At 41.3% G+C, this 12,427-nt stretch overlaps 2 protein-coding genes across 3 annotated transcripts; one reads left to right on the top strand and one right to left on the bottom strand.

The window, feature by feature from the left end:
* Window positions 1–736: 736 nt before the first annotated feature.
* On the bottom strand, window positions 737–2,958 carry lsm14b (LSM family member 14B). The gene is made up of 8 exons (XM_058052210.2): window positions 2,772–2,958; window positions 2,535–2,695; window positions 2,334–2,469; window positions 2,071–2,265; window positions 1,870–1,953; window positions 1,638–1,799; window positions 1,439–1,568; window positions 737–1,356 (listed from the first exon to the last, which is right to left on the bottom strand). Exons 1-8 carry the CDS (start codon window positions 2,890–2,892, stop codon window positions 1,197–1,199), a joined length of 1,149 nt encoding a protein of 382 aa, XP_057908193.2. The 5' UTR covers window positions 2,893–2,958; the 3' UTR covers window positions 737–1,196.
* Window positions 2,959–3,356: 398 nt separating this feature from the next.
* Window positions 3,357–11,254, top strand: LOC131104717 (transcription initiation factor TFIID subunit 4-like). 2 transcript variants are annotated; one of them, XM_058052207.2, is made up of 16 exons: window positions 3,357–3,613; window positions 3,754–4,311; window positions 5,001–5,149; window positions 5,651–5,767; window positions 6,000–6,158; window positions 6,245–6,367; window positions 7,083–7,172; window positions 7,909–8,142; window positions 8,241–8,376; window positions 8,595–8,706; window positions 9,048–9,217; window positions 9,322–9,452; window positions 9,529–9,654; window positions 9,750–9,806; window positions 9,901–10,020; window positions 10,107–11,254. In XM_058052207.2, the coding sequence occupies exons 1-16, from the start codon at window positions 3,388–3,390 to the stop codon at window positions 10,272–10,274; spliced, it is 2,676 nt and encodes an 891-aa protein (XP_057908190.2). In that variant the 5' UTR covers window positions 3,357–3,387; the 3' UTR covers window positions 10,275–11,254. The 2 variants fall into 2 exon arrangements, with proteins under 2 accessions (XP_057908190.2, XP_057908191.2); XM_058052208.2 differs by having other exon boundaries at window positions 9,901–10,030.
* The last annotated feature ends 1,173 nt before the right edge of the window (window positions 11,255–12,427 follow it).

Here is a 12,427-nt window from a genome sequence, read left to right as displayed (position 1 = left end):
CCTTTGGGAAGAAGGTGTATGTCCCATTACATCTGGCGTAAAAGTAACCCTACAAAAATAACATCATACCAACAGTAAAATGTGGTGGTGGTAGTATGACGGTCTGAGGACGACGTGGAAGACTTGGTGTGATAAATGGAAGCATGAATTCTGCTGTCAACCAAAAAATATTGAAGGAGAATGTCCGGCCAACTGTTTGTGACTTCAAGATGAAACCAAGTTGGTTTCTGCAGCAGGACAATGATCCAAAACAAACCAGCAAGTCCACCACTGAATGGCTGAAAAAAAAAAAAACTAAATCAAGTTTTGGGCTGGTCAAAGTCCTGAATAATTCCTGACCTGAATCCTATTGAGATGCTGTGGCATGACCTTGAAAAGGCAATTCATGCAGGAAAATGTGGTTGAATCACAGGAATTCTGCAAGGTATCACAAACTCTTGATTGCAGTTGTTGCTGCTAAGGGTGGGCCAACCAGGTTATTTGGTTTAGGGGGAAACATTTTTGCACACCACTGTAGATGAAACAATTTCGTGTGTGTCACTATTTACACAATGTTGGCAGACCATGAGCAACACCACAACTCACGTTAGTTTAGAGTTGTATGTTGTTCATGTTATTTGCTTCTTTACTTTTATTAAAATATGTATGCTGTTATGTCCTGGTTTGTTGAGCTACCATTTGGTTGCATTTTTGATTTTTATTGATATTCGACAATTGTATCGGCAGTTTCCTCTTTATTTACATCATTTTTACTCACGGCTGAAATATAACTGAAATAAAGTGAAATAGCCTCAAGCATCTAAGGGCAGGTTAATTAGGTCACCATTTACAGCTTTGCCAAACAATTAATGCAAAAAAAAAAAAAAGTTCAACTCACCATTAGCACCGGAGCCAATACAAACATTTTAACAATGGATAATCTGGAAGTCACAGAAAACTTAGACATTCACTTTTCTTAAAAGGAAAACAAAAAAACTACCTTGGACAACTATACAGTCCTATGCAAATTAGTGGCATTAACTACAAATGAAAATTAAAGATGGCAATATGGGTGTAAAATAACCACCTCAAAACAGATGATTATAAAGTAACTTTTACACGTAAATGGGAAAGCCCCATTTCATAATTATTAGAAAAATATCACTATTCAGGTATGTACTGTATGGGGGTGAACCCTCATACAGTAACCCTGACCTTTACAGCTGTCCACTGCCGCTTCTGGATGGAATTCGAGTCTGAGCTGCACCTCCTCCTCTTTGTCCAGGATATCCACCTCGAAAGCCTTGGCCCCTGCGAAAGCGCCCAGGGACCCCAAACGTCTCCAGATTACGCTTACGTTCCTCTGCCCATGTTAGCCTAAAATGAGTGGCAGACACAAAACAAGCATTAAATAATAAATGTAGTGAGTGGGTCATGGATATAGTACTCTTTATAATACCTAAGATTTTTATCAGAGGAGATATTATCAAAGAAGGACTTTGCTTTGTCGTAGTAACACTTTGGTCCAAAATGATCGCCTTTATTCAGGTGTGCTCCATCTGTTATTTTTTCTCCAGTATTATTTGCACCTGTAGGAAAACAAGTAGCTTTAAAGTTTTTACTTGTATGTGTAATTAATTTGTGCTAAACAAACCAACCTTTCATATTCATCCTGTCCTGCACCTCCCGATCCAGCTCCTCCTTATTGAACTGTGCATTTGAGGAGTCAAAATCAAAGTCGGTGTCAAACTTGAGTGTGGCTGAGGGAAACTTCGCCACCATCAGTGGACCCCTACTACGATTTCTGCGTCTTCGGGGACCTGCAACCCAATGGTCATTCATTCATTCATTCATGTTGTAGGATTTCTCTGCCATTTGAGGAACTGTTACCTCGACGTCTGGTAGGAGGCCTGTTTTCATCTTTCTGCTGCTGAGAAGACTGATGAGCAGTTGGCACCACTGGGCCTGACCTAACTTTGAAATAAAATATGCATGCTCACTTTAAAAGGCAGCATTCATTTTAGAACTACACAAAGGGTCATCTACATTTGGGAAGAAATAATCCTTATTGCTGTTAATCTCCACACTTACTGCTGGATACAATGCCCCTTCTGGCATTAGTAGTTGTTTCTCCTCTGGTCCTGAAGGGCCTTCTCTTCTCCCAGTGCTGGTCCTGCTCCTGTGGAGCAGTCAAACCTCTCTGTCTGAAATCTTCCACACGGAGGGTTTGAACAGCCTTTTCCACCATTGGGCCTCTATGAACATGCAAGCCTGGAAGCAAATGACCTACATAAGGAATAAATGGTTGTTAAAACATATCAACTGTCTGAAGGTTAAACTTGCTACTTATGTACCTAGGCCAAGAGCTGCGGCATACTGTTGATTAAGTAGGGAACTGGCTGCAAGCTGGCTGATAGCAGGTAGTTGTATTGGACTAAATGGCCCAAAAGGTGGATAGACACTTGATGGTCCTGGGCTGGATGACTGGGACTTAACATGAGAAGAAAAAAATAATACCACATAATCTGGTCATTTAACTGCATTGATCAAACTACCTGAATTATTGCTGGATCTGCAGGTAAGCCATGATGCCTTGGAGCTTCACACAATGTGATATCTTTGATATCACTTCCCCGGAAGGTGATATACTCGTAGATATCATCTTTGGGTGGTGTAGGTCTGTCAGTAGGTCGCCCTTCCGTTCCATAACATTTGACTAAACAGGAGAAAACGTCTCGGTAAGCCAAACTGAGCTTAAAAGTTCCCATGTGAGCTGAGTTTTATGAACTCACCTTTCGCCAGAACAACTGTGGAGTTGACTTTGTCAATTGTATACAAAATACCCTCATAGCGATTTTGGGCTTTAGAAAGCAACCCAATTTTGCAGCCAATGTACGGCTTTGTTGAAGTCATGTCTATTCAAGTAAAATGCATCAGTGTACAGATAATCCTTACCTTGCTCGACGCTTGCATTTTGAAGTGTCCACCGGTGAAGATATGCCACGCCCACCGTTGTTTCGTCGCACCTGTCAGACACGCCCATAATTAGCCTACGAAACATATGATTAATTGGAATTCTAATTGTAAATTGGCTAAAAGCTATCGAATTTCTGTTGTTTTTTTCTTTTTCAGATTTTAATGTAAAGTGAGCGCTACAAAAACACAAACAAAACAGTCACTTGTGTCGTGTCGGAAACAAAGTTTCAATTACTAAACATTTAAGTACGTCCCCACTAGAGGTCGCTCACAACATACTTAGTCTGTACTTGTTTTCTTCCGGAGCTGTCAGTTACCACAGGCACGCCTTCGTTTCTGAAAGCAACCAATCAGAATTAGTACCCTGATTACGTCAAGGACGGCGTATCCAATCGGCACTTGAGTCCCACGAACTAGTGTAGTTCGGCAAAGATGGCGGCGGGTTCCGAATCGAAAGATGATGCTTTCTTCAAAACAGAGGCGGACAAAAAAGTAGTTAGCGATGTAGCAGAGTCAGCGCTAGTTCACGCAGGTCACGTAAACACCACGACCGGTGTTGTTTCAACAGCTAATCACACAGGAAACACAACTATGAGTAGTATTTCAAATGTAGAAAGCAACAAAATGACAGTTTCTCAACCAGATCTTGCTAAAGCAGGTAAGCTATTTCCGTAGTTCATTTAGCTAGCATTAGTTAATTTTGTTCAGATTCTGCCCATGTAGTACACTTAATAGACTTGAGTGTGTCTCGGAACTCATTCAAACACTCCTTGTGTCTGTTTGTTTTGACCGCTGTAGGGACACAAGAAAGTGCAAATAACAGCGTGGATAGAGCAAGCGAGACGACATCTGCTACACAGAATAAGTCTGTCTTGGCTGTACTGGATTCTACATCGAATTTAGACAAAGTCGGGATGACAGTTGCTCAGACATTGAATGGGCGTGTCGTTCTGGTGAACAGTCATGCTGTCAGAGGCGCACCAGTTGACAGCAGCGTCCAGAAACGACAGTCCACATCCATATGTGTCAACAATGGACTTACGAAGGGAAACGCCACAACCTTATCCACAACACCTACTACAATCATTAGAACTTCTTCTACCAGTTTGATCAGTCCAGCCACGGTCACGCTTGTGAGGCCACAAACGCCCACTACCTCACAATGTGCAACTCCCTCCTTTACAAAAAGAACTGCCTTGCAGAGCGGCACTCATGGAGCTGTTTCAAGTGTCACAGTAGGGTCAACAGTCCCCACGGGAAGCCCAATTGTTACTCAGAATCTGACGAAACCTGTACCCTCTACAAGTGCAGTCACTCAGTCACAACAAAATATCCAAAACATCCACATCCCTGCAGGTAACTTTCAATGAGCGATAATTTTGCATTGTTAAATAACTCAGTTGGAAAGTTATATTACTGAAATTAAAGTGAGACCAGAGGTAATGAATTTCTGTATTTTAGAGAGCACTTTGGCATAAACTATGTTCACACTGCAGGTCAATTACATTTTTTTTGCTCATATGTGAACTCTATCTGATTTTTTCATGTCAGTGATTGTTTTCAAATGCAACTTAGGTCTTGTTCGCGTGTACGTAGATCGTAAATCGTAAGAGTGGCTCACCACTCTTGCTGGCAACATCCAGCCACATGCTTCTTGGAACATTTCTACTGAGGTAGCAGCTGTAATATCAGGGGGTAAGGTATTCCATAGTGTTGGAGTCCACTGTGCTGCGAGCCAGTAAAAAAAAAAAAAAAACAAGATGCATGCCGCTAATGTCCCCCTCGGACATCCCTGCCTTACACTATTGGGAGAATAAGACCATGTGTTCTCTGCATAGTGTAGAAGCATTGCTAATGTCGAGAGCTGTGAGGAAAAACAATTTCATCATCACAGTTTGAGACAAATTTTTGTTTATTATGCTTTAGCTTATGTCAAATCTTATACAAAACTAAAGCGACTCCAAATTTGGTCATGATGGAGCTGAATAGGATATATGTACATACTGTATGTGCATCATGAATTGTCTTGTTTTCACCTCTTGCAGGTATGGTTTTGGTTCGCAGTGAAAGTGGGCAACTGCTGATGATTCACCAACAGACCCTGGCTCAGATGCAAGCTCAGGCACAGTCCCAAAGTGCCATCACACCACGACCCTCAGTCCCCGGTAGCTCCAGCCAGACTACATCTCAGCAGGTACTCAGGCTGCGTGCAGAGAGAACTCACACAAACACAGGGAGTATCTGCAGAGTCCACATAGAAAGGCCTGAACTAAAATTCAAACCTATAACTTATTACCAAATTTGAGTTGAACGAAAAAGCGGCATAATACAGTATAGTAGTCTATATGCCAAAGTTAGAAGGTGTGTTCAAGGACCATAAAACAAAGTGGTACAAATTGCTGCTTGTATTAAACATGCAAAAACGTGGGGATTTCTAAATGTATATTAGTTTTTGAATAAAATAATTGCTCATATTTCCAAAATTTAAATCCTCTTGCATAAGATTTGATGCAGTTGATCGTAGTTGCTTATGTAAGTGTTTACCACAAAGAGGTTTACATCCCTACTTACTATAGATCTGGTTTACTATGGAGTCTGTCATTAAGTGCAATTAATTATGAGTTACTGTGGACAAAATGCAATCAATTTTTATTAATTAATGAATTTTTAAATAAATATCCTTCCTGCTGTACAGGCTCCAGGTGCATCACTGCTTGCCTGTTCTGTTACCCCCACTGCAATTATCAAACAAGGCTCTGCTGCCAAAACCGCTGTGTCGACTTCAACACTGCAGAGACCTCCGGTGCTACAGGTACGTATATTTGACACACATCAAATGTTAGCATGCACATTCTCCAAGCAGTGAGGTGCAGTTATGCATTCTGCTAATAATGACAGCCACAGATGACATGAATGGTACTGACATCATTGACTTCTGGTCTTTTTTCACCATAAAGCTTGCAAAAAAAGTCTCCAGGTTCTGGTAAAAAAAAGACAAAATACTAAGCTACTGTTGTCGATCTTCTGCCAATGAATTTGTGCAGAACACTGCCGCACTAGGAGGAAATGCCACCACCTTGGAACAACTGCAAGGAACCCCCACAACAGTTCAGCCTGCTTCTGCAGTTCCATCACTAGCACAAAGTCCTGCAGGGCCCTTGGGAGCCACTGGGAACTCTGTCACTCCAACAGCAATAACAGCGGTAAGAGAGTCTGAATAAGAAGTATGATAAATTATGCTAATCCAGACTTGTAGTGACTATAATTTGATTATTTCTTTTCCTTCAAGGAGGCACTGCAGAATGTGAAAAAGTGCAGAGACTTTCTGTCTACGCTGATAAAACTGGCTTGCAGTAAGAAACAGTCCTCTGAAACGATTGCCAATGTCCAAGAGTTGATCAAGAATCTGCTGGTATGAACCCTTTGAATACTTAACTTTGCCGTCCAACACAACAATGGTGATTCTTCAATCTATTATTACCGTAATTTCCGGTCTATGAGCCGCTACTTTTAAAAAAACCTTTGAATCCTGCGACTTGTATAGTAGTGTGGCTAATTTATTATATTTTTTTAAGCATCATAACATCTCCTTTTCTTATAAGTACCACTAAACTCAGTGCAGGGTCAGAAGCACAATGTCCTTAATGTCCATAATCCAGTTCATGAAGTCTTCGATTGTTCTTACCACGATGCGGTGTGTGGGTAGCTCGCCATCATGCATGTTGTCATCAGATGTGGAATGTCATTAGGTTTGGAATGCCACAAAAAGGTTCAGTGGGGGAAAAAAATTGGACTGCTGAGTGGATGTTTCTAGCACAGCCAGTAATGGAATTGGTTGTAGTAGTTTTGATTGATGTAGCGTGAGCAAACAATTAAGCACACCAGCCATGGTGACAAGCAGCAGCAGCAGCAGGAGGAGGAATGACAGCATGACCCCGAAACTTAAAAGGCGTTAGGTCATGCAAACGGAAGTGTGGCGCTGTGTTACACTCCCTTTTGATTTTTTTCTATTCGCAGAGTCTAATTTCTATGCACATACACAGACCAGCTTAAATACCGGTCTGTCTTTTACAATGGAATATATGGTAATTTAGTTTACATGGATCCTTTCTGCTTTTGTACAACAGGACGCAAAGATAGAGCCAGAAGAGTTTACCACGACATTGTACAAGGAGCTCAATTCTTCACCGCAGCCATACCTTGTGCCATTCCTGAAGGTGAGGATTTGTTTTTGTTTGACTTGTACGCAACCTCTTTTTGACAAACCTGATGAAGATGCTATGCTGTTTGATTAATGTTGCAAATTTACAAAATTAGAAATGTACGGGAGGATACATTTTGAATTTGGTGAAAAGTCATCTAGCTAACAGGAAGCAATATGTAAAGCTAGGGCTCCGATGTTGCTTTGCTTGCTTAGGTAGAGTATTGTTTCTTTACCACAGAACATTTAAGTGGCACCGTCTCTGCAAATGCAATGTTTGTGCTGCATGCGCTATATTGGTTTTCACTATAGAGAAGATCCCGATATCAGAGTTTTCATCGGGTGAATATGGGTGTCCGATATTATCGGCCATCCCCAACTACATCAGATATGAAACGGATAGGGGGGTATGTTAAATAATATCAAATCATTACCATTACAGGATATATTCATTCATTTTGTACCGCTTATCCTCACGATGGTCACGGGGGTGCTGGAGCCTATCCCAGCTGTCTTCGGGCGAAAGGCAGGGTACACCCTGGACTGGTCGCCAGCCAATCACAGGGCACATATAGACAAACAACCATTCACACTCACATTCATACCTATGGACAATTTGGAGTCGATTACAGGATATGCATTTTCAAAATGTTTTTTTTTTCAGTTTGTTCTTGTCAGGAATTGTCAAAACTATAGCAAGCTGTAATTTACAGTATTTTGTCTCTGTTTTTCTGCTGTGTGACTGACTCTAGCGAAGTCTCCCAGCTCTTCGCCAGATGACCCCAAATTCAGAAGCTTTTATTCATCAGAGCCTCCAGCCTCAGCCAAGCACTCAGCCTGTCTCGGCGGCTTCTACAGCCCTGGCGACGGTGGTGTTTCGTCCCCCTCTCTCTTCCACAGCCTCTGTCACAGCAGTCACCAGCAGTCCTGTAAACAAAACCACCGTTATCACTCTCACTCAACCTCCTTACATTAAACCCCGAATGGTATTTTTGCTGTTTGTTTTCATTTAACTATTCACACACACATTCATGTGGAAAGGGTACATATTAAGTTTATGCTTCATCTCTCTAAATGTTCATAGATTGAAACCCAGCAACAAGGGACAATGAGGAGGCCTCAGGTCACGTTGGCTCAGTCACCAGTGATAAATCTCAGAGGACCATCTCATAGTCGCATCATTCTGGGACAGCCACCGGTGGTCAAGCAGCTCAATTCAGGTGTCCAAATAATGCAATTTACCTTATTGTTAATATCTACAGTTATGCTTAAAATTATTCTAACCCCATTGTAAATTCATTTCATTTCTGACTTTCATATTCATGCAAACTACTGCACATCAACCACTAAAAATAAATAACATTTGACAGTGAGGTTTACCGATAATGCTAGTGCCACCTTATGGATTCTCTGTATCACTCTATTTCTGTTCTATTAGTTTCTGCAGTCACGCAGACTCAGGGGGCTAATTGTGTTCAAGTTGTCAGCCAAACTCCTCTCCAAGCTGCTCAGAAGAACAAGATGCAGACAATAGGCGGTGCAACTTTCAGGTCTGTGACAACAGGTCGATTTTGCCGTGACATCTCTACACTGAACTGAAAGCTGCACTCCATTTCCACAGAGCACTGTGCCCACTATCTTAAATTTGGTCGCCTCCACTGATTTTTCACAGTGCTACTTATATCGAGAGTATTTATTTTTCTGGGAAATATGGGAAGCATCGCTGTGTGGAGTTACTCCGGGTACTCCAATTTCCCTACACATTTTAACATATATGTTAGGTTCATTGGTGTAGGCTCCAGCATATCACCGCTGCCATAGTGAGGAAAAACAGCATAGAAGATGGATAGATGGAAATATAGGATATTAATCATGCCTTTTTTGCCTCCAGGGATGATGATGATATCAATGATGTGGCAACCATGGCAGGAGTAAACCTGTCAGAAGAGAGTGCTCGTATCCTAGCAACTAACTCGGTGCTTGTTGGTGCTGTGACCCGATCTTGTAAGAACGAGGCCTTCCTCTCCACTTCCTTGCTCACTCAGAGAACTCTGGACATTAGTGAGACACACACACACACACACATACAAAAGACACATTGTGGTTCTGAAAGGTGGATTCATTCTCACCTTTATGGAAATCACTCATTCTTTCTTCTGTGGCAGGTAAGAATTTCGGTGTCAGTGAATTGGGTGCGAACGTTGTGAACTACATTTCCCTTGCTGCTCAGTTCAGACTACAGAGCCTGGTGGAAAAGGCCTCACAAGTGGCACAGCAGAAGAACTCAACCTTCAAAGTATTCATCAATGAGAAAAATGCATCACAACATACCTGTGTGATTTCCACCGTTCACTGTCGCATGCATCCCACAGGAAGATGAGCGGCATGAGCAGGTCACCAATGTGCGAGCCCAGCTCAAATTATTTGAGCAGTTGGATCAGATGGAGAAACAGAAGAAAGAAGATCAGGAGAGGGAGATCCTCCTCAAGGCTGCCAAGGTGACTGAAAAACAATGATTATTAGTTAAAATGGCCAGCTCTGTGTTAACCGAGTGATAAAACTAATACAATAAATGTCTTTCACCTTCCTGCAGTCTCGGTCACGACAAGAAGACCCGGAGCAGCTCAGACTGAAACAGAAGGCCAAAGAGGTTTTGTACAGTATTTGACATCTTAACTATGTAACATTATTTCTGTGGCATGACGGTGAATTTGTCTCTACATGCTTCCTTGTTTGTAATCCAGATGCAACAGCAGGAGCTGGCGCAAATCAGGCAGCGAGAAGCCAACCTAACAGCCCTGGCAGCAATTGGTCCCAGGAAAAAGCGAAAAATGGACTCGCCTCTCAGGGGTTCCAGTGCAGAGGTATTCTGTGGTAAACAATTTGTCATAGACTTGACATATCTCATTTGGAATTAAAGATTGAAAAAAGTTTGTTTCATGCTGCGTAGGGCGTAGGGTCGGACTCCGGCCAACACGGAGGTTCCAGCGGGGTCGGAACCAGACAGTTATCACGGCAGCGCATTACTAGAGTTAACCTTCGGGACCTCCTCTTCTGCCTGGAGAACGAAAGAGGCACTGGCCACTCCTGCCTGCTTTATAAAGGCTTCCTAAAATAACACTTAGCAAAATGACTAACCTTACTTAGTCAGCTCTGTGAGTTGGACGCTGGCGCCTTTATGCTGCTTGTCTTTTTATCCTTCGCTACCGAACAATGAGATGTCTGTCAGCGGGAGGAGAATTATCTGGAACATTGAAGAGACAGCACATTTGAAAAAGCTCCTCCAGCGCTGGCCTTTTGAATTCTCAGAGATGGATTGAATATCAGTGCAGCACCCTGATTTTAGCATGCCCTTCAGCTCACGCTCACACTTTAGCCACGTGGCACAGAAATGGGGGAAAAAAAAATTATTTGCAGAACTGAGTACTTTTTAGTGGTACTCTAACTGAGCCTGTGTCAGAGCGGCAGAACTTTGTAAATGTTAAAGCTTTTAACAGCCATCATAATTGGAGTCTGAACTTTTTTACAGAGATGTTGTCTGCAGGGCTGCCTCAATCACATTAAGCCATAGTCAATAGAAGTCAGCAGTGCTTTTTTTATTATTATTATATTGCCACGTGCTGCATTTTATTTAAAACTTAATTGAATAATTATTTAAAATGCATTTTAGCTTTTATGAATTTACTTATTTACTTAAAGGGGAATTGCACTTTTTAATGTTATTTTGCCCATCATTCTCAATACCATATTTCTTTCCCTTTTCTGTGCATTATAACACAAGAAAACAAGTTAATATCCCAATGACAGCATTGTAGGGAAAAGGGAAAGAAATATATGTTTCACATAATGATTTTGAATGATGGGCAAAAAAAGTGCTTTTACTTAAGAGGCTCTACAAACTTAAAGATTCTATAATGTGTCAATACCAGCAAGTCTCTTATCTCAATATCAAAACCTTTGGTGCCTTGTTGAAAGATACAAATGTACTATCTACTGCCATATTTTCTTTTTTTTATTTTGTCACATGATGCAGAACACTCAAATGTTGTCCATTAAATGTCTATTTAAATAATGCTGATATTTTTTATGCAAAATTTGTGGCCAAATGTAAATTTAAATTTTGTCCTACAATTATTTTTTGTTTTATAAAATCAATTCCTGTTTTTGGCATTTGAATGTTTTTAAAATTCACAAAAATGCACTTTGATGAATGTTTTATTGAATTGATAAATATTTTTTTATATATTTACTGCACATAATAATCTTGATCTTTGATTTTGAATGAAGGATTTAAAAAATATATTTTATAACTTGATGTGACATATTTTTTCATGTCACATTTGCAATGGTGTCTTACTAATGTGTGTACATTTTGCACAAAGTCATTTATATGTAAATATCTACATTTAAAAAATATATTGCAATTTTATAATGGACTGAAAGAAGATATTGAAATTAAATGTGTCAAAAAACATATTGCCAACCTTAACCTCAGTTTTTTCCGGGTACTCCGGTTTCCTCCCACATTCCAAAAACATGCTAGGTTAATTGGCGACTCCAAATTGTCCATAGGTATGAATGTGAGTGTGAATGGTTGTTTGTCTATATGTGCCCTGTGATTGGCTGGCGACCAGTTCAGGGTGTACCCTGCCTCTCGCCCGAAGACAGCTAGGATAGGCTCCAGCAGCCCCCGCAACCCTTGTGAGGATAAGCGGTAGAAAAGACATTTACAATGTTGACATCAGAAAACTGCTCAACCACAGGACATGAATGCCCTGTTCAAAGACAAACGGGAGTCATTTGGGAAGAGAACACCTCTCCAAAGTGCCACAGACAATCTTGTAGGTGAGGAAACTCTACGTGGAAGTGCTTGGATAAACGTGATCGTGAGGCCGTTTGCATGTATAGTACAGCTAAATTCTTTACAAAGATTATAATTTCAAGGACAACAGCTGTGGTGGGCATTCCTTGTAGTCAGCAAGCCTATTGCACGGTCTCTCAACACTTACAACATCTGTGGCATTGTGGTGTTTGATAAAACTGCACAATTTTGGAGTGTGCAGCGGCACACGTGTGAATTAATCATGGTGTCTAATCAGCATCTTCAGATGCCACAGCTGTGAGGTGGATGGATTATCAGGGCGAAGGAAAACTGCTTACACACAGAGACCTGAAGCCAACTGAGCACCTGTATGCACCCTCAAACGGGGCGTGCCAACAGGCAAACCTGGCACCCCCCCCCAATAGGGGGCTCCTAAGAGATCGTTTACC

Source organism: Doryrhamphus excisus, linkage group LG15 (assembly GCF_037039965.1).
Source record: "Doryrhamphus excisus strain RoL-2023G ecotype Guam linkage group LG15, RoL_Dexc_Guam_v1.1, whole genome shotgun sequence".
NCBI classification, from domain to species: domain Eukaryota; kingdom Metazoa; phylum Chordata; class Actinopteri; order Syngnathiformes; family Syngnathidae; genus Doryrhamphus; species Doryrhamphus excisus.
The sequence above is the reverse complement of the archived record's forward strand: the minus strand, read 5'-3'. Positions and strand labels throughout refer to the sequence as shown.